Consider the following 21,685-nt stretch of genomic DNA (forward strand, 5'->3'; position numbering starts at 1 on the left):
GTTGATGTATATTTCTTAAAGGGCTGAATATGATTTGATCTAAATGGTGATGTTGTAATGAAAATTGTCACTGCTGGCTGTTTAATGAGAAATCTATTTTGGATTGAATCCAATTTTCTATCAAGTTTGAACAACTAAGAAATATTACAAGTCAAGTATTATATAAGGTAGTAATCCTACATAGATTATAACCAAAATAGAAACAACATTATATTTGGCTTAATCCCAAACATTACATAACAGCATAAGTTTGCCACAAAATAACAAAACGTCTGGTTGACATGTAAACAAGTTTTTCAAACTATGTTAACTAGAAAGCATTGTTTAATTCATGCTAATGACTAGGACAAAAAACAGAATTCCATGCAGTTGTGTTCAGTTCTTCTGATTGTTGGATCCAGGAGTTAGGATGAATTTGAAAATTCTTGTGGTCCCACTGTTAGCTGCTTTCAAGGTCTCCTTTGATGGTCCCCCACTAGTATTGGTGCTTTGAGTTTGTGCTGTATTTGGGAGTGGATTTGGTGGTGGATTTGATGGTGGATTTACACTTGTTGGGGGCCTGACAATAGTCCAGCAAGGTAACCAAATGGACAAATTAGTCCCTAAGAAAGAAGTATAATGACACCATAACCACTGACGAATTTTAAAAGGTAAAAAATTATCCTTATGCATAAATTGTGCTTACTTACCTCTAGTTGAGGGGCTGATTGTGAAAGGGAAAGCAACACCAAAGCTTATGTATTATCAATAGTCTTCTTAGCTTTTTTCCTTTTTGGTTTTCAGTTTGGGTTGCTTGGTGCTCCTTTACAAGTCTTGTAGTTATGTCCTTTCTCGTTGCACTTGCTATATGTAACTTGAAAGCTTCTCTTCAGCTTGTCCCCCTAAATATGAGCCTCAGCAGTGTCCTTGTTGCGACAGTGCACCTTTGGCCTCCCAATAGGTCGCTTGATGGGTGGTGGAGTAGGCCTGAACTAGTCTCCTTCAGTCCAGAATTTCTCACTAGGAACTGGTTTTATGCAATGTGCATATGTCTTATGAATGGATTTCATACTCAGCCAAAGATGCATATAATCCTGTGGTTGGTCATGCCTCTTTCTGATTGCAGCAATAGCATGAATGCATGGCATGCCTGAATCCAAAACAATTCACATATTAAATAGCATTACATCAGAACATACGAAAAGAAAATCTTTCTAATTAAATAGCATTACCAGTCAATTGCCATATGTTGCATGAACATGTGTATTTGATCAGATCCACATCCACTTTGGTCTTCTTTCTGCTAACTTCAAATCTTTTCTTTCGTTGTCTCCCACCCACTCAGCAATCCACCTGTTGCTAAGTTTTATCCGCCTCTGTAACCTTTTCTCTTAGACTGGTGCAAGCTTTCCAGTATGGTGCTCTAACAGCCTAATGTGCTTGGTAGTAAAGACAGTAGGGAGTAATTTAATATGCTAGCCCAAAACATACTAGCCTAATCTACCCAAAAATAAACAGTTTAGAAGTATGACCTTTTGCTGGTCAGACATAAAGTTCCAACCAAATTGACTGGCAACACCCAGATCCTCTTGAAGCGGTGTGAGGAACCATTTCCACGATTTCTTGGTCTCAGATCTGGCAACCTCGTACGCCACTACACAGAATTGGTTATTCGCATCCTGTGCCGCTGCTGAAAGTAGTTGGTCTCCGTGGTATGTCTTAAGAAAAGCTCCATCTAGATGGATGAAAGGCTTACATCCAACCTTAAATCCTTGCTTACAGCCCTCGAAGCATATAACACAGGGAGGGATTGAGGGATAGGTTTCACATCAACTCTTGTTGTCGACCCGGGATTACTCTTAATTATCTCCATGCCATATAACGGCGTCGTTTTGGGGCATAAGGACTAATTTGTTCATTAAGAATTTGTTCCCCATCCACATCATCAGTCAAAACGGACAGCTCAGACTCCACCCCTCCAGGTCAATGTTCTCCGTTGTCGTTTTGAGGCCCAACTCGACGGAGAGGTATAATTGTCACGCGTTTTATAAGGTGAGGAATTTAAATGTATTTTTCAATCTTGAGGGACGAAAATATCCACGTTTAAAAAGATTAGCCACCTATTTGTTTTTTACTTTTGATTTTTAATTTTTGAAACAATCTAGCACACTTATTTTCCATAAATTATTTTATAAAAAATGCAATTGTAAAAACAAATGAATAATCAACTTATTTCATGTGTCTCTAATTATTGTGAGAATAGTTATTAAATATGAATTGAATAATAAAGACATTTAAAATTATTAAAAAGAGATTTTAATTGGAAAGATTACCTTGTTAATTATTATGAAAACTGATACAACAATTAACATTGAGGTTGAAAGAAAATATATATTTGGTTTCACAATAAAATTACATCTATACTAACATGCTGACATGGCAAATTTTTAAAAAAATCTATATGTAATTAGTTGAATATAGAATGATTTTAGTATCAACTTTTATATAGATAAAATTGATAGATAGATAGATAGATGCAGATGGAATAAGTTTTTTAGGTGCTAAATGACTTTTTAACATCTTTTAATCCTAACTATCCATATATGGCTATAATTTGCAGTCTGGATTTGTGTCTCTCGCATTCATATAAGACTACTACTCTTGCTAAATAAATCTCCTATATATGTATATAATCTGGACCACATAACCATATATAGATAGTCAAGATTAAGAATTGTTAAAAAGACCATATGACCAATTAAGAATTCATGCAACTTTAATCTTGACCATTGATGTAAAAGATATAACCCAAATTTATTTCTCTCATAAAAGCACTCCTCTCACTTGGACCTCTCCCTATATAGCGTGAGTTAGCTTAGTAGAATACCAATAGTCACTAAGTGCCACCAGAAGGAAAATTTTCCATCCTAGCAAGATCAACAGCCGCAGCTATTATAAAAATGTTTCATGTTATTTTCAAAACCTTTAACTCCATAGCAGAAATGTTATGAGGTTCTCTAACCTTATTCAGCATTTTGCATCTGATCATGCTCGATAAATTCTAGAGCATCGTCCTTGGATACAACATTAACACGGCTAACCCGGCTTTTATGCGTTACTCCGTAGATCTTGTCAGCAACTTTCACAAGCTCTGGGCGGAATGTTGTTGTGATAAATTGTGTGGTTGAAAAGTCTGCCAGACGGCAGATCATATCTACGGAAGTTAAGGATCCCAAGACAACAATATAAAATGGAATCTTGATATCAGTCAATAAGGCAAGCATAATAATTGTTAAATTTAAATATCACCAAAAGCCCATATCTGAATCTAAACATTTCCCAAGTGCCTCCTCCAAAGCACATTGATTGCAAGCATGGATAAATTTGAACTTTATATTATATATCTTCAATAAAAAAAAAATTATATTTTGAAACAAAAATGTAATTTACGAAGTAATAAGGCCTCACCAATGACCAATGCAACAAGACCAAGGCTAAAATAGACTTCTCCAAATGAAAGATGAAGCACTGCCCTTTGAAATTCACTTGAAATTGTATTTCTCATGTAAACCTGCATTTCCCTCTACTAGAAGCACTTAATGCAAGAACTTAACCTGTATCTTGGTGCTTAGGTACTCAGCAATACTTAAGAGAGAAAACAAACATGAAGGTATTTCCCTGGCCTTTTGAGATGAACCTTAAATGAAAGAAGGGAACATGATAAATATGTTGGAATAATAAAAATTGTTTGAACTATTTTGGATATCAAGAAAAATGTATTGTGTCATTTGATTGATGAATCTCACCTAGTAGGATAAGTCTTTTTAGCTGTCAAAGAACCATGCAAGTAACAGCTTTAGTATTTAGAGGAGATGGTCACAAGATGACTATTATATTATTTACGGTGAGCTCTGGCTGCGAATCTAACGGAGAAGCTCAAGAGGAAGGTGGAGGTGGTCCCACCTAAGAAACCAGACAACAAGGAGAACAATGGTGGTGTTGGTGGCGGTGATGGCAAGAAGAACAAGGGAGGCGGTGGTGGTGGTGGTAATAATAATAATGAAGAAATGGTGATGATGGAGCAGAATATAGAATGGAGTATATGGCAGCTCCACATGTTCTATTTCCATCTGCATATGGATATGGATATGCTCCTGTTATGCATCCACATCATCATGGCGGTTACAGCTATATGCCTGTATATACGTACCCGGAGCAGTTTCACTTGCATGCACCACCACCACCACCTCAGATCTTCAGTGATGAGAACCCACATGCTTGCTCTCTCATGTGATCATCCTCATCGTCATCATGGTTATCATCATGCTCTTTAGGGATACCCAATAGAGACACTCTATTTTCCTTTTTCATGGAAGCTTTTTTTGTTTTTTTTTTTTTTTAATGCTTGTGACTTGTGATTAAAAGTAACTAATACTCCAAATCAGGATTTGTTATTAGCTATAATGCCATTGTAAATGACAAAAAAAAATTTGGAATCTCTCCCCACTTTCACAGCTGTTTAATTTGTTAAGACAATGTAAATTGGTTAAAAAAATATATATTATATGTGGAATCAAATTAATGTATGTGGAAGCTAACGAACCTGGCTTCAGGGTAGTGGCCCCTGGCCCCAAAGGATGATGGTATAGGACAAATTGTGAAAGCTAAATAGCAAGGACAACCAAGAAACTTGTAGGAATTAAGCAACTTGCAATACGGGTTGTGGATTCAATCAATGTATGAAAAAAAGCCTGTCCAATCTATTATGTTAAAACCGTGTAACATCCAAAGTTTAATGTCACCTTTCTTTTGCATAAGATCATTGGAGTCTACTATTATACATTGATTTTAAGTCAAAAACACTTCGAGAGGGAGCCAATGATTTTTTATACCAAATTGGAAGATAGAAATCAAAATCATTTATGAAGATAGTCCTAGTTCAAAAAGTATTTACTCACATTTCCTTAATTATTATACAAATTAGAAAATAAAATCTTTCAAAATACTACTATCTTTTATAAAGAGAAGTTAATGTCACTTAAATAAATAGAAAAGAAGTACAATGATTTTTATCAAACTGTACAATGATTTTTGTCAAATTTCAGAGGAAATCAATATAAATTGCCATTTAAAAAAAAAACATTTCAGAGGCAAAAAAGGATGAAATACAATGCTCATCCTTTAATCTGGAAGTTAAAAATTTCCATGCTAAGTATACCTACCTATCATCACTAATTTCAATTAGCAACCTTACAAATATATCATTTTCCCTCTCACTTCTTAATTCTTGATAAGTCTGGTCAACTCTATGATTTTTGTCTAACATATTTTCATGAAAGACTCAATAAAACTATAGAGTTGTGCAGGATAAGCACTGTAAAGTGTAAACACTGAAACTTTGTATGATGGACCTGTTATGATATATATATATTTTTTCATTGTAGGTATCATTACCTATTTTTGTTTGGACATAAACTTTCTGTGAATGATGTAGCTACTACAGTATATGCATGCCAAATGAAAGTGGCAGCCCAAAATACAGAACTAAGTGACAAAAATGACAGCATCTAGTACACATTATTCTGATTTACATTTACTATCAATATAACAGCAGAAGATAGGTGTATTTGTATATTGAAAAGATGTTCTTAGTACAAAAATCACTGCATTCCTATATTATCATTGGATACAAAAACATTCTAATATATTTATAGATATACAAAAGACATCTTATGAATGACTAGGAGAAGAATCATTACCATCATCTTCATCTATGAGTTTAACACCATTGTTTTTAAGGGCATTAACAATAGCCCAAACCTTGGTTTGGCTCTTAAATCCCTTCTTCTTTATTTCCTTAGTTACATTGACATAAATTCCTCTTCCTTGTCCATCCTTAAGTCCTTCAACTTTGAGACGCATGGCCAATATCTCCCCAACAACAGCAGCTGCTTTCGCATTGCAGGACCGGCCACTCTCAAGTGACTGTTTAATGGAGTGCTCCGCTGTGGAGGAGGTTGCTACAACATGACCATGGTTTCTATCCACAACATTTGCCGTAATGTGTTTCAATGATATGAATATTCTCAGCACGTACCGCTTCAAAACAGTCATTCTTCAGTTATCTAATGGCAGATAGAAAATTAAGCACACAAATTAGTTTAATAAAAATGAAAGGGATGACTAAAAGCAATGCCACACATAATGAAAGGAGAAACCAATGTCTTGATTACAAACAAGTCATTAACATTCTTGGTTGCAAATTAATTATTAGAAGCAAGGTTCTGAAAACCGAACCGGTCATCAATCCATTCTAGTCACTGGTTTATTGGTTCATAGGCTCAACCAGTCTAATCGTGGTTCAACCGGTAAAACCGTTTTATAATAAAAATAATAAATAAATTATAAATAAACACTCTAAAACATAATTATAGTTTAATATGAACTTTAAAATATCTTCTAAATTTAAAGCATTACATGAAATATCATCAATCAAATCTTATGATCTTTCTTCACAGACAAGTCACTTATAACCTAGGAAATTATAGTACTATTCTTAACTGCCTCAACAAACTGAAGAATCTCGGATTCAACCTTTTCGACTAAATTGGCTTTCACTGCTGCAACATATAATGCGGAGGCATATTTTCCAAAGCCACCAAACATAACCATGCTTGATTTTCTTGACAGTTTCCAAGCCAATGATAGGAAACCTGCCATACTTGAGTCTAATGTTTTAAGTCACAACAAAATCATACTAAATAAATTCAAGTGCCTTGGAAAATGATTAAATAGAATTCAACTTAGAATGAGACTAAATCAAGACATATGGAATCAAATCTCACATCAACAAAGGGCCCTGCTGATACTATGAATAAGTCAGATGCCTTCCAGCGATCTCCAATAAATTGGGTCACTTCCTGTGATGGTCGTGCCCTTAAATGCTGACCATTCATCCACCTGAATAGAAGACAAGGAATAAATTTAAGAAACCATAAATAGATATTTATTGTATACTTTTAACAACAATGCTTTTTAGGAGTAAGAAATATATAACTCAAAATTCCCAATATAAATAAACTAACTAATAATTGTCACTTTGGGCTCAAATTTTGTGTATTGAGGGATCCATGTTATGTCAGCTAAGTTTCCTGGAAGCTATTTTATTCTTCTAGGGGCTTGCCAACCTAACTGGTTAATACTGCTGAAACAACTTAATTGGGTCAATAACTTTAGTTTGCTGAAACAAGGTATTTTGTTTTTCAAATTATATTTATTGTGTTTAACATTTGAATATCTGTTCGTTAATATAGGTGCTTGCCAACAAGAACGTGCACCTAAAGATACTCATTGATCAACTGCGTGATCTTCTCTCTGATATATCAACGTGGCAAAGTCCTTATTCAACCTGAAGATTAGGATGAACTCTTAAATTTGAGGATAGTATCATAAAATGAAAACCTGAGTTCAGAGTACAGTAAATGGTAATTATGCCTCTTGATATTCTAACACTTGAAGTTGCATAGTTGATCACAAAAGGAATCTTTTCCTTCCCTAAGATTATTGTTTAATGTGAGTTTACGATTAGAATTTTTTTTACTTAACTATTATCAAAGAATTAAGTCATTGTATTGTTATGACAAGAATTGTATTTGTTACCTTACTTTTTTTTTATATAGGTTTAAGATTGCTGCCTATTATTTTCAGGTCCAATTTGAAAATTGCCATATTCATTTATTTGATTTTGAGAAATATTTGATTAAGGGATGGGAAAGTGTGGCTGAGGCTTGTGTACTAGTGGCAAATCTATCTCCCTGAACTGTGAGATAACTTCTATGACAAATAAATTGTGTAAATCAACAATAAACACCAGACCACACTAACAGCAGCTCTCAATTGATAAACCCAATCAAAGAACAATCAGCATTTAGTTATGGATTTCAATAAACACCAGACCACACTAAACAGAACCAAGAAATCAGTAAACAGAGCATAAAAGGAAGAAGAAGAACTGAAGAAGTGAAAGCAGGGCCACTAACCTTCGACGGAGAGAAGGATGGCGAGCGGTGACCCGATGGCGAGCTGCTCCAAGCCTCGAACAGAGAAGTCAGGGAGGATGGGGACGACGTGCAGAGCTACAAAAGAGAGCCTGGGTTCAGGACACGGGGAAGGAGGAAGAAGCGGAGGCCGACAACACGGACGGCGGCGGCACGGCAGCAGAACGGTTGAGGAGGAACTAGGGTTTTGATTTGGTACCAATTTGAACACTGCTACAGTCAAAGGGGGGTTTGAAGAATTCAGTTTCGTATAATTTGAAGAATTTATAAAACGGTTTTACCGGTTGAACCACGGTTAGACCGGTTGAACCTGTGAACTAATAAACCAGTGACTAGAACGGATTGATAACCGGTCCGGTTTTCAGAACCTTGAAGAAAACAAAATCAACAATCAAGTTTTCAACTTAACAAAAGTACTAATCATCAAAACTAAAAAAATCAGCAACAATTCCCATAATCAGCAACATCATTTCAATACCATAATCAGAAAATCAGCAACAATTCCCATAATCCTGATTTCTGAATCAAAATACACATCAGCAACAAAAATAAAATTGAATCCATAGTTGGGAGCCACTCAAGAAGCACCACAAGATTGATGCATCTTGAAACCAACAAATACTGTAATGGCTTTATAGATCCTTGAAGTTACTGGGCAAGGTCACCAAATTTGGCATAGATACAAAATGTAGAACTTTTACCTCAAATTGGAATGTTGATCATTATTTCCCTCTGATCATTCTAGCTTGGCATAATCATCAACTACCAAAGTATCTAACAGAGGAAAATGTTCAATATCATGAACAAAATAAAATGGTTCCAAGTCACAGCAAACAAAATTCAAAATCCAATTAACAAAAATCATGAACAAAATTAAGTAATTAACCAAACTAAATGATTCCTAGTGACAGAAGATAAGATATAATATAACATCACAAAGGTGATGAACATTGTAATTAAGACACAAAAAGTAACTAGAATATGAAATCAGAAATTTCAGAACCTGTAATCACAAGAATTAGGACACGGTGACGGAGGCACGGTGAACACAGAGAGCGCGCTCCAGCGCTCCAACAGAGGGGACGACGTCAAGCTCCTGCGACGGCGCCGAGCTTCCACAGGCGACGGGGCTGCGGGGTTGAGCTTCCACAGGCGATGATTCCTAATACCACCACGGTCAGTTCCGCCCGGCGGCGACAGCACCGTCCACTCGTTCGGCGATGAGACCTAGCGACGCGAGGAGATGGGATCCAGGAGAAGAGGATCGGCGACGGCGAGGCTGGACGCTGGCTGAGGAGACGAGTTTGTCGGCGACGACGGCGCTGGGCACTGGGCGGTGGCTCCTGGCCTCCTGCTGCTGTTGGCTGGGAGAGAGAAAGAAAAAGGGGCCAGGGTTCCGTGGGTGGAGAGAGAGAGGGGGCTGGGTTCCGTGGACTTGTGTGCGAGTGAGGGGAGGGTTTATATATTTTTTTTATTTTTTTCATTTTTTAAAAATAAATAACCGGAAAAAAACCGTTCGGTTCAAACGGTTTACCGGTTAATCGCCGGTTCAATCGATTTTTTATAGGTTTTTTGTTAGACGGTTTTTTGCTTCAACCGAATCGGTTAGTTGACCGGTTCTCGATTAACCCGGTTGATTTGTCTGATTCGGTTCGGTTTTCAAAACAATGGTTTTTTTGGTAGAACATTATGTGTGTCATTTAGGTGCATCTTGATCTATTTTAGTTATAAATTTTGATGTTTGAAATTATTTATGAAATTTTATTGATAAATTATGTATAATTTATTATGTAAAATGTTTAATTTTATTAGTTTATAAATTATTAAATTTAAATATTTAAAATTATATATTGAATTTTTAATAATTTTATTTAATATTTAATTAAACAGTTTAAACCCCGGTTGAACCTAGGTCGAATTATTGAACCAGTCACTTTACCAATTCATTGACCGGTTCGGTTCTCGCAACCTTGTTCACGAATGAAGGTGGCACGGGTTGGATTTTCTTTTCTTTTAAAAAAAAAACTCAAAACAGTGTCATTTATTCTGAACCGGCCAGTTCAGCGGTTTTTGAACGGTTCACAAAAGGACGGTTATAAACAAAAGATTGGACTGTTTTATCATCGGTTCCCGGTTGGACCAATTCGACTGACTAGTCCGGTCCGATTTTCAGAACATTGATTAGGAGTAATAAACATGAAGGATACACCACTAAATCTGAAATTATACATAAAAGCAACATTTACATAACGAAATGAAATATCTCAAGTGCATAACATCATTGACACACTAAAATTTAAAATCATGAAGAGTAGTACAATGAGCGTGACATAGCAGATAAAATGTATCAAACTATGAAAATCTCAAATATGGATATAACATGTCACATAGCTTATGAACATTACCCAAATAGGTAAACAAGGAATCAACCTTCAATCCACTTATTCAAACAACAAAACTAGAAATCAAGAGATCAAGGAATAATAAGAATAAGGAACCATTAGTGTAAGTAGTAACCATGATCTCACTAAAACAATACTCCACACAATAAACTAATTTTGCAAAGCACATGTAGTTAAGGCATTTCATCAAACACATCATGAGCAAGTAAATAAAATGAAACGCTTACCGTAGCCATTCAAAAACTACTAAAACTGAACAACGAATTCTCGAGAGTCCAATAGCTCAAAACTCAAAAGCTGGAGTTTAACAATAGACCAAAATATACATTGATTTTAAGTCAAAAATACTTTGAGAGGGAGCCAAAGACTTTTTATACCAAATTGGAAGATAGAAATAAAAAATATTTATGAAAATGGTTCCAGTTCCAAAAGTATTTACTTACACTTCCTTAATTATTATACAAATTAAAAAATAAAATATTTCAAAATATCACTATCTTTCATAAAGAGAAATTAATGTCACTTAAATAAATAGAAAAGAGGTACAATGAGTTTAGTCAAATTTCAGTGGCAATCAATATAAATTGCCATTTAAAAAAATCATTTTTGAGGCAGGAAGGGATGAAATACAATGCTCATCCTTTAATTTGGAAGTTAAAAATTTTCATGCTAAGTATACCTACCTATCATCACTAATTTCAAGCTCCCTTGATTTTCCCTTAGAAAAGTCCAAGAGACAGTGGTCATGGTCAGTCTTGGCTGGTGGTGCACAAATCCCCACACCTTCGTACAGCTGTACCAGCAAGTGCACTGGGTCGTCCAAGTAATACCTGAACGAGTTAGGGTCGATCCCAGGAGGATTGTGGCTTGAAGCAAGCTATGGTTATCTTGCAGGTCTTAGTCAGGTGGATAGAAGAATTGGATTTGGAAGATGGAATTATAAAGATAATCTCAAAACCTAGATGAATATCTGTGATGGATGAGGCTTGGAGTTGATTTGTCTTTCTGAATTAACTTCGGTATTACTGCTCTCTTTGCTTGTGAGTGATTTCTTCAATGGCAGGCTGTATGTGATTGACACTGGTTTGAGCAGCTGCCAATACTCCTCCAGATCTGAACCCCAGGTTTAGTGCGGGTCTATTCTGATTGAGGGTGAAGCTTCTGCAGTTCATTCTCCTTGATGATCCTACTCAAAACGCCACAGACAAGGTCAAATCTTCCGGATCTGAGGATGCTGCACCTTAGGTTCTAGCCTCTACCACAAAGGCCCTAATCTCCTCGTAAATCGGCTGAACTGATGTCTCAAGAAGTCCCCAACGAAGTCGTGCATTAGCCGTCTGAGAGACGTGTATTCAAGCTGGTGGTTCATCATTGTCCGATGAAAGACGCACTCTGAACCCATGTAGAATGTGATAACCTTATGCCAGTTCAACGCATTCGTATTGATGAAGAACGAATATACATCTTAGAATTAATCAAATACGGATCGAAGAGAAACAGTAATACTTTTATTCATTCATAGGATTTAGCAGGGCTCCTCCCCTCAATCTAGGAGGTTTAGAAACTCATGCTGAAGAGAAAAATACTATGGAAAAATGTGAATAATGCTGAATGGTGTATGATGTCTCTGAAAATCATGTAAAATACACTTTAAATACTAAATAGATGACTAGTAAAGGTACAACAGTCTATTTAGTGCTAAAATTCACTTCTAGGGCCCACTTGGTGAGTGTTTGGACTGAGCTTTGATGAGATCCACGTGCTATGAGGTTTCTTGGGCGTGGTACGCCAGCTAGGGGGTCCTCTTTGGGCCTTTGGACGCTGGGCTCTGCTCTTTGGGCGCTGGACGCTTGGAAGGGGGCAGGAAGCTGGTGTTGGACGCCGATTTTGGGCCTTCTAATCCAAAGCAAAGTATGAACTATTATATATTGCTGGAAAGCTCTGGAAGTCAGCTTTCCATAGCTGTTGAGAGCGCTCCATTTGAACTTCTATCTCTCCAGAAAAGCTCTTCCGAATGCAGGCAGGTCAGATCTAGACAACATCTGCAGTGCTTTCTCTGTCTCTAAATCAGACTTCTACTCCAGCTCCTCAATTTCAGCCAAAAATTACTTGAAATTGTCCAAAACACAAAAACTCAGTGGAATCCAAAAATGTGAATTTAACACTAAAACCTATAAAAACTAAATAAAAACTAAACAAAAACTACTAAAAACTATATGAAAGTGATGCCAAAAAGCAGATAAAATATCTGCTCATCACAACACCAAACTTAAACCGTTGCTTATCCTCAAACAACTAAAAACACAGTAGGATAGAAAAGAAAATTAAGATACAATAAATTTATAAGTTTTAAATGAAGCTTAGTTACAATCAGATGAGCGGGACTTAGTAGCTTTTTGCCTCTGAATAGTTTTGGCATCTCACTATCCATTGAAACTCAGAGATGTTGGCATCTTTAGGAACTTAGAATCTGGATGATATTATTGACTCTCTTAGTTAAGCTTATTTTGATTCTTGAACACAGCTTTCTGAGTCTTGGCCGTGACCCTAAGCACTCTGTTTTTCAACATTACCACCGGATACATTCATGCTACAGACACTTTAACTAGGTGAACCTTTTCAGATTGTGACTCAGCTTTGCTAAAGTCCCCAAATAAAGGTGTCCAGAGTTCTTAAGCACACTCTTTTTGCTTTGGACCATGACTTTAATCGCTCAGTCTCAAGCTTTTCACTTGACACCTTCACGTCACAAGCACATGGTTAGGGACAGCTTGGTTTAGCCGCTTAGGCCAGGATTTTATTCCTTTGGGCCCTCCTAACCACTGATGCTCAAAGCCTTGCGCTCTTTTACCCTTGCCTTTTAGTTTATAGGGTTATTGGCTTTTTCTACTTGCTTTTTAATTTTTTTTTTATTTTTTGCCACTTTTTTTTCGCATGCAAGCTTTTTCTTTTTCTGTTTGCTGCTTTTTCTTGCTTCAAGAATCAATTTATAGAATTTTCAGATCACCAATAATACTTTTCCTTTTTTCTTATTCTTTCAAGAGCCAACATTTATAAATTTCAACTTCAAATATGCACTGTTTATTTCATACATTCAGAAAATAAAAGCAGATGACACCACATCAAACTAATTAAACTAATCTTATTTTAAACTTGAAATTCATGCATCTCTCAATTCTTTTCAATAAAAATTTTTATTTAAGCAAGGTGAGAGATATATGGAACATTTTACAACTTAAAGACATCAATGCAAATGATCATGCAACTAGAGTAAGAAAACAGAAAATAAAATAGACAGAAAACAGAAAAATAATAGACAAGGAGATAAAGAGAATAAATCCACCTGGATGATGATGGCTACTACTCCTCCTTGAGGATCCAATGTAATGCTTGATCTCTTCTATGTCACTCCTTTGTCTCTGTTGAGGCGGCTGCACAAGTTTATGTGCATGCTCTCTAGTTTACTCCATCCTCTTCTTGTATACTTAAGAGTGGTAGAAGTCACAAAGCAAAGCTTTTGCAACATCAAACTTAAGAGTTTTGCTCATCCTCGAGCAAATATGATCAATGGGGAAGAAGGTGGGGTAGGTGGAGCTTCTGTGGGACCTCTTGGTCCTGAGAGGCTAGGGAATTCCAAATTCCCTGCTTCTCTGCATTGGTGTTTGAATGCCCAGGGGCTGCTCCCTGGCTAGCGTTCAACGCCAGTAATGCTCCCCTCTTGGGGCGTTGAACGCCCAGCAGGGGTACTCTGGCTGACGTTCAACTTTAACACTCTTTCTGGAGTGTTCTGTTTCACTATTGTGAATTCTGTCTCTTGACTAGTGCACATGATCATGACTCTGACAACTGAAAGAAAAACAAAATGAAAAAAAATAAATATGGTTGAGTAAAGTTGGGTTGCCTCCCAACAAGCGCTCTTTTAAAGTCACTAGCTTGACTTTTAGCTCCTTAAGGAGGTGAGTAAGGGCTCAGATTTTTGCCCCTAACAGTGAATTTTCTTCCTGTCCTCTCATGAATGAGCTCTACATACTCTAGAGATAGGACACGACTCACTATATGTGGTAGGAATGGATTCTTAGTGAAGACAACTTTCATGCCAAGTGAGAGGCCTTCAGTTGGGACTTTCTTGTCCCTCCAGCCTTTAGGTACTTTCTTCTTAGTACCTTTGTGCTTAGAGCTTCTTGAAGGTTTCCCAACACCAAACTTAGAATTGATGTCTGGGGGCTCAGTAAAGCTCTGCATAGAAAGAGAGGATTGGCACACTAGGTGTTGCACAGTTGTCTCTTTCTTATTAGAGGGAAAATTAGGATTGGACATCTTAAATAAGATGTAGTCATCTCCTAATTGGAAAACCATTTCTCCCTTAGCTACGTTAATCAAAGCTTTTACAGTAGCTAAAAAGGGTCTTCCAAGGATGACACAGTCATCATCATCCTCTCCAATGTCCAAGATAATGAAGTTTGCAGGAATGTAGTGGTTTTCAACTTTAACCAAGACATCCTCCACTAAGCCATATGGCTTCTTCATGGTCTTGTCTACCATCTCTAAAGAGATTTGTGCAGCTTGTACCTCAAGGATTCCCAATTTCTCCATTACTGAGAGTGGCATGAGGTTGATGCTTGACCCTAGGTCACATAGAGCCTTTTCAAAGGTCATAGTGCCTATGGTGCAAGGAATCAGAAAGCGTCCAGGGTCTGGAAGCTTCTGTAGGGGTGAGCACGGGTCAGTTTGATTCGGATTTATGGTAAAATAAGAACCGAACCGATCAAAATATAATTGGTTTGGTTTGGTTTGGATTTACATTTTTTTGTACATGTACCCAAACCAAACCAAACTGATTAAGAACGGATTGGTTCGGTTCGGTAATTGGGTACCCGATGACTTTGAAATTCATAAAAAAAAACCAAATTTTTATCTTAAAAATTCAACAAGTACAGTAAACATTTAACATCAATAGAAATAATCCAAACATGTTAAACACCAAATACATTAAAAACTAAACTCATTAAAATCCAAACATATTAATAATGAATAATCATTGTCTAATGAAAAAGCCATATATATATATTTTTTTTTATTTTTTATTTAATTAATATATGATCAGGTTCGCGGGTTGGTTCGGGTTCCGCACCCCCAAAATCGATACCCGAACCAATCACTAACAAAAGCCATCGGTTTGGTTCGGGTTGGACCCGATTACTCATTGGTTTTAGAACCAATTTAATTGGTTCGGTTCGGGTTCGGATGGATAATCGGGTACCCGCTACCCGTGCTCACCCCTAAGCTTCTGAGGTAGCTCTTGCTGAACCAAAGCATGGATTTCTTTGGTAAGCAGTGGAGGTTCTTCCTCTAGAGGCTTTATACCAAATAGCTTGGTATTTAGCTTCATTAGAGCTTCTACGAAACGAGCAACTTGCTCTTCCCTAGTGTCTTCATCCTCACTTGAGGATGAGTAGTCATCAGAACTTATGCACTGCAGAAGTGCATTCAAAGGAACCTCTATAGTCTTTATGGTTTCCTTTGATTCTAGGCTAGAGGGTTCTTGAGTGGGATTCAGGCACTCAATGGTTGTGCTTTGGTTGGTGTTCAACGCCAACTCTGTTAGCTTATTGGGCATTGAACGCCCTTGCTGTCCACCCTGACTGGCGTTAAACGCCAGTCCCCCTAGCATTCTGGGCGTTGAACGCCCAGCAGGGATGTCCTTGCTGGTGTTCAACGCCAGCTTCCCTGAGCTGGTGGGCGTTGAACGCCCAGTGAGGGGTTCCTCACTAGCGTTCAGCGCCAGAAAGCCTTCCTGTTTGGGCGTTCAAACACCTAGTGAGGGCTTCCTCACTGGCGTTTAACGCCAGGCTTGCTGCCATTCTGGGTGTTGAACGCCCAGTGGCGTTCAATGCCTTCCCATTCTCCTCCAATTTGGCCTCAACCTCCATGGTTATGGCCTTGCACTCTTCTCTAGTATTAACCTCAATATTACTAGGAAGAGTGTCAGGAGGAATCTCAGGAATCCTCTTGCTCAGTTGACCAACCTGTACCTCCAAATTTCTAATGGAGGACCTTGTTTCATTAATGAAACTATGAGTGGTCTTAGTGAGGCTGAAGACTAGAGTGGCTAAGTCAGAGAGGCTCTACTTAGAGGTCTCCATATTCCCTTGAGAAGATGGGAAGGATGGTCTGTTATTGAACCTATTCAGGTTCCTACCACCTTGGTTGTTATTGAAACCTTGCTGAGGTTTCTGTTGATCCTTCCATGAAAAGTTAGGATGCTTCCTCCATGAAGGGTTGTAAGTGTTTCCATAGGATTCTCCCATGTAATTCACCTCCTCCATGGTGGGTTGATCAGGATCATAAGCTTCTTCTTCAAGAGAAGCTTCCTGATTACTGCCAGGTGCAGTTTGCATCCCAGTGAGATGTTGAGAGATCATGTTGACTTGTTGGGTCAAGATCTTATTCTGAGCTAGGATGGCATTCAGAGTCTCAACTTCATGAACTCATTTCTTCTGAGAGATTCCATGATTAACAGGATTTCTTTCAGAAGTGTACATGAACTGGTTGTTAGCAACCATTTCAATGAGTTCTCTTGCTTTTGTAGGTGTTTTCTTCAAGTGGAGGGATCCACCTACAGAACTATCCAAGGAAATCTTGGATATCTCAGACAAGCCATCATAGAACACGCCTATGATGGACCATTCTGAGAGCATGTCAGGAGGACATCTCCTGATCAGTTGTTTGTATTTTTCCCAAGCTTCATAGAGTTATTCACCTTCTCTTTGTCTGAAAGTTTGAACTTCCACTCTAATCTTGTTCATCCTTTGAGGAGGAAAGAACTTAGCCAGAAAAGCATTTACAAGCTTTTCCCAAGAGCCAAGACTCTCTCTTGGTTGGGCATCCAACCAAAACTTAGCTCTGTCTCTTAAAGCAAAGGGGAAAAGCATCAACTTATAAACTTCAGGATCAACTCCATTAGTCTTTATAGTATCACAGATATGTAAGAACTCTGCTAAGAACTGATGTGGATCTTCCAGTGGAAGTCCATGGAATTTGCAGTTCTGCTGCAGAAGAGAGACTAACTGAGGCTTAAGCTCAAAATTGTTAGCTCCAATGGCAGGTACAACAATGCTTTTGCCATAAAAGTCAAAGGTAGGCATGGTGAAGTCACCAAGGACCTTTCTAGGCTCCTCTTGTGGTTCGGCCATGTCTCCTTGTTCTTGTTCAAAACTTTCTGAAAGGTCTCTTCCGGAGTGTTGTGCTTTAGCTTGTTGTAAATACCTCCTCAGAGTCTTCTCAGGTTCAGGATCAGGAATCAAGAGGGATTCTTTATCCCTGTTCCTGGTTATAAACAAGAAGAAAAGAAAGAAAGAAGAAGAGACCACGCTAATAGGCAAGAAGCTCCTCCTTAAAGTCAGAAGTAGAGAAATAAGAAGAAGATAAAAAATAAAAATAAAAATAAAAATAAATAAATAAAATAAGTAAAGAAAAAATACCTTGGATATAGTAGATAAAAAAAATAAAAGTAGATAGAAGAAGTGAAGATGGAAGAGAAATCACAAGAAAGCTTTCTGTGCCAATTGGCAAGAAGCTCCAAGTGAAATGTGAAGAGAAAGGAAAGAAGATAAAGAAGTTGAGGTAGACCAAGAGAAGGAAGTAGAGTTAGAATAACATAGATGTGAGATGAAGAGTAGTATAAATAGAAAGAGTAAATAAGAATTAAAATATTTTTATTTTTATTTAATTAATTAATTAAATTAAGTTTTCGAAAATTATGTTAATAATTTAAAAAGAATTTAAATTTTAAATGTAAATTTCGAAAAATAGAAGAGAGATGAATTTTCAAAAATTGAGAGAGATGAGAGTTAGTTAGGAAGTTTTGAAAAAGAAGAGAGAGAAGAAGGAGAGATATTTTCGAAAATTAAGGAGGGAAGAGTTAGTTAGGAGGTTTTGAAAAAGATGAGAGAGAAGATAAGATATTAATTAAGAAAAGATAAAAATAAAAATAAAAAGTAGAAAACAAAAAATAAGATAAGAAAAAGATATTAAATTTAAAATAAGATAAAAAGTAAGATAAGAAAAGATTTTGAAATTAGAATTTGAAATTATAAAAAGATAAGATATGCAATTAAAAAGATTTAGAATTGATTTTAAAAAGATAAGATTTTGAAATTTGATTTTAAAAAAGATATGATTTAAAAATTTGAATTTTGAAAAAGATAAGATAAGATTTTTAAATTTTGAAAAAGATATGATCAGTTTTGAAAAAGAAAAGATTTTTGAAAAAGATATGATTTTTAATTTTGAAAAAAAATTGATTTTTGAAAACTTGATAACTAAGATATGATAAGATAAAATTTTAAAATTGAAATCTAAATTTTATATGTAATTTTCGAAAATTATGGTTAGAAAAGATATATTTTTTTAAATTTTTTGATGAAAGAGAAAAATACAAAAAAGACACAAGACTTAAAATTTTTAGATCTAGCACTCTTGTTTTTCGAAAATTTGGAGGGAAACACCAAGGGACACCAAACTTAAAAATTTTAAGATCAAGACACATACAAGATTCAAGAACACTTTGAAAAACACAAGAACACCAAGAACAAAATTTAAAGACTCAAAGAACACAAGAATATAACAAGAACACCAAACTTAAAATTTTTAGAAAACCAAATCACAACTTTCGAAAATTAAAAGAACACAAACACAAAAACACCAAACTTAAAGATGACACAAGATTAAACCAAAGAAAATATTTTTGAAAATTTTTACAAAGAAAGACTCATAGGACATGAAATTACCAAGAACATAGACACATTCAAGAAACAAGGATTAAACAAAGAAAAGAAAAATATTTTTGAAAAGGGTTTTGAAATTTTCAAAAAATTTGAAGAAGAAAAATAAAGGACTTTAATCAAAATTATACTCTTGCAAAAATCAAAGTTTTAACAAGAACATAGATTTAACAAAGAGAAGAAAAATATGTTTGAAAAGGTTTTAATTTTTTCGAAAAAATTGAAGAAGAAGAAAACAAAAATTAAAGACTCAATTAAAATAATGTATGTTTAATAGAGTGCTCCGCTGTGGAGGATGTTGCTACAATATGACCATGGTTTTTATCCACAACGTTTGCCGTAATGTGTTTCAATGATATGAATATTCTCAGCACGCCGCTTCAAAATAGTCATTCTTTAGTTATCTAATGGCAGATAGAAAATTAAGCACACAAATTAGTTTAACAAAAATGAAAGGAATGACTAAAAGCAATGCCTCGCATAATGAAAGGAGAAACCAATGTCTTGATTGCAAACAGGTCATTAACATTCTTGGTTGCAAATTAATTATTAGGATTTAGGAGTAATAAACATAAAGGATACACCACTAAATCTAAAATTATACATAAAAGCAACATTTATGCATAACAAAATGAAGCATCTCAAGTGCATAACAACATTGATACACTAAAATTTAAAACCATGAAGAGTAGTACAATGAGCGTGACATAGCAGATAAAATGTATCAAACTATAAAAATCTCAAATATGAATATAACATGTCACCTAGCTTATGAACATTACCCAAATAGGTAAACAAGGAATCAACCTTCAATCCACTTATTCAATTACATTGAAAAAATTCATGAACATATTCAAACAACAAAACTAGAAATCAAGAGATTAAGGAATGATAAGAGCAAGGAACCATTAGTGTAAGTAGCAACCATGATCTCACTAAAACAATATTCCACACAATAAACTAATTTGCAAAGTACATGTAGTTCAGGCATTTCATCAAACACATCATGAGCAAGTAAATAAAATGAAATTCTTACCCGTAGCCCTTCAAAAACTACTAAAACTGAACAACAAATTCTCGAGAGTCCAATGGCTCAAAACTCAAAAAGCTCGAGTTTAACAATGGACCAAAATTGGGCTTGTTCTGGGGTTTAAGCCCAAGTTTCGATTAATGCAAATGCTCCTGTCCAGAAGTGAAGCCCAAGAAGAAAAGGCTCGGTAAAAAAATGAGAGCTAAAGAGTGGTGTAGACAAGCCATGTAAAGCCAATACCAGAAAAAAGAAGCCATGTAAAGCATTTCCACACCAATCATCCAGTGTTATGCAATCAAGACCATCAGTCCTTGATAGGTGCTATAAAGAAGAAATTGAGGTGTAATTTTAAGGAACTCTTCTGGTACATATATTGAACCCATGAAGAGAGGAAAAACCAGTTGAAAAGTATTGTAACTATTGGTCCCATCACTGTTGGAAAGAACTTCAAATAAGGCCAAGTGTAGGTCACTTTAGGAACAACCAGTGCAGTTTTCACTGCAACTTATTCAACATGTAACTTACCATTGCCTATTACCTTAATTATGAGTCCATTAACACCAATTTTAGGTGTAGACACAAGCCTCAAATCATCTAAAGCATAGACATCTTGTGGTTCATTACTTTATTCAAGCACATAGGAGTCTCCCTCACCCTGAGTGTTGAAAACTGGATTAGTACTAATATCTGGTTCATTATTGAATGGTGATTGTGGTGCTACATCTACAGCAACTTCAGCACTATCATTATTATCATTATCTATATGATCACACCTCTACTTGAATATGCTTTTTCTGTAGAAGTTGACCACATCTATCATCATTGGTCGATTGCGTTGATCTCTCTATGTGCATCTCAATTCCAATGAAAGCAATGCAGTTACTTGGCTTTCCAACACTGCTGAATTGGGAAATGAAGCTGCAAGGTATGAAACAACAATCTTGTCAATTTTGTTTGTTTTATCATCCGAGACAGATCTAACCCAACTCACTATATGTTTATTTTCATAAACTAATGCTCTTTTTCCGGTTATTAGCTCAAGCAACACTACTCCATAGCTATATACGTCAAAAGTTCTGCTTGGCACTGTTGCATATGCACACTCTGTAAGAATGGATGATGCAACGATGTTAGGAAGATATTATTTTACATTAACTATTCTTTCAAGCTGTAACAAACAAAAAGTATCCCTACATTATAGCAAGCATTAGGCAGTGTTGGCAGCATGGCATACAAATTGATAGTAGGTGTAGAAAAAGGTTTAGTTACCTAGTGCCATATAGCCAGTAGTACCAGCTATACGTGCTGAAAGCTTTTGCCAAGGGAAATCAGAATGAGTATAAGAATCCTCAGCTAGGTTCCTGATGTTGGCAGTACCAAAATCTGAAATATGAAGCTCCATCTCAACATCAAAGAGAATATTATGTGGTTTGA

General features: G+C 36.2%; 2 protein-coding genes, 1 long non-coding RNA gene and 1 pseudogene across 16 annotated transcripts; 1 reads left to right on the plus strand and 3 right to left on the minus strand.

The window, feature by feature from the left end:
• Nucleotides 1-244: 244 nt before the first annotated feature.
• LOC110268176 (uncharacterized) lies at nucleotides 245-2,146 on the minus strand. Its single transcript, XR_002356276.2, has 4 exons — nucleotides 1,512-2,146; nucleotides 1,212-1,410; nucleotides 690-1,129; nucleotides 245-559 (listed from the first exon to the last, which is right to left on the minus strand). It is a non-coding gene; the product is annotated as an uncharacterized LOC110268176 (long non-coding RNA).
• A 1,346-nt stretch (nucleotides 2,147-3,492) lies between these two features.
• On the plus strand, nucleotides 3,493-4,334 carry LOC148581402 (uncharacterized). Its single transcript, XM_088492370.1, has 3 exons — nucleotides 3,493-3,544; nucleotides 3,889-4,026; nucleotides 4,065-4,334. The coding sequence occupies exons 1-3, from the start codon at nucleotides 3,493-3,495 to the stop codon at nucleotides 4,271-4,273; spliced, it is 399 nt and encodes a 132-aa protein (XP_088348496.1). The 3' UTR covers nucleotides 4,274-4,334.
• A 1,250-nt stretch (nucleotides 4,335-5,584) lies between these two features.
• On the minus strand, nucleotides 5,585-9,467 carry LOC107623504 (uncharacterized). 14 transcript variants are annotated; one of them, XM_088509601.1, is made up of 6 exons: nucleotides 9,040-9,467; nucleotides 8,738-8,810; nucleotides 8,019-8,246; nucleotides 6,825-6,939; nucleotides 6,574-6,692; nucleotides 5,585-6,078 (listed from the first exon to the last, which is right to left on the minus strand). In XM_088509601.1, the coding sequence occupies exons 5-6, from the start codon at nucleotides 6,649-6,651 to the stop codon at nucleotides 5,710-5,712; spliced, it is 447 nt and encodes a 148-aa protein (XP_088365727.1). In that variant the 5' UTR covers nucleotides 6,652-6,692; nucleotides 6,825-6,939; nucleotides 8,019-8,246; nucleotides 8,738-8,810; nucleotides 9,040-9,467; the 3' UTR covers nucleotides 5,585-5,709. The 14 variants fall into 14 exon arrangements, with proteins under 14 accessions (XP_088365727.1, XP_088365700.1, XP_088365705.1 ...); XM_088509574.1 differs by having other exon boundaries at nucleotides 6,574-6,707; XM_088509579.1 differs by having other exon boundaries at nucleotides 6,574-6,707; nucleotides 8,019-8,249.
• On the minus strand, nucleotides 7,920-21,653 carry LOC110268450 (uncharacterized; annotated as a pseudogene).
• Between the last annotated feature and the right edge of the window lie 32 nt (nucleotides 21,654-21,685).

Source organism: Arachis ipaensis, chromosome B10 (assembly GCF_059453495.1).
Source record: "Arachis ipaensis isolate K30076 ecotype BB chromosome B10, ASM5945349v1, whole genome shotgun sequence".
Taxonomy (NCBI): Eukaryota; Viridiplantae; Streptophyta; class Magnoliopsida; order Fabales; family Fabaceae; genus Arachis; species Arachis ipaensis.

Coding starts and splice junctions, on each gene's coding strand:
- LOC148581402 (XM_088492370.1), top strand. CDS start 3,493: ATGAAAGATGAAGCACTGCCCTTTGAAATTCACTTGAAATTGTATTTC. Junction 3,545..3,888: donor CTTGAAATTGTATTTCTCAT/GTAAACCTGCAT, acceptor ATTTACGGTGAG/CTCTGGCTGCGAATCTAACG. Junction 4,027..4,064: donor GGGAGGCGGTGGTGGTGGTG/GTAATAATAATA, acceptor ATGATGGAGCAG/AATATAGAATGGAGTATATG.
- LOC107623504 (XM_088509574.1), bottom strand. CDS start 6,699: ATGGCAGGTTTCCTATCATTGGCTTGGAAACTGTCAAGAAAATCAAGC. Junction 6,079..6,573: donor AAGCCAATTTAGTCGAAAAG/GTTGAATCCGAG, acceptor ACTGTTTTGAAG/CGGTACGTGCTGAGAATATT.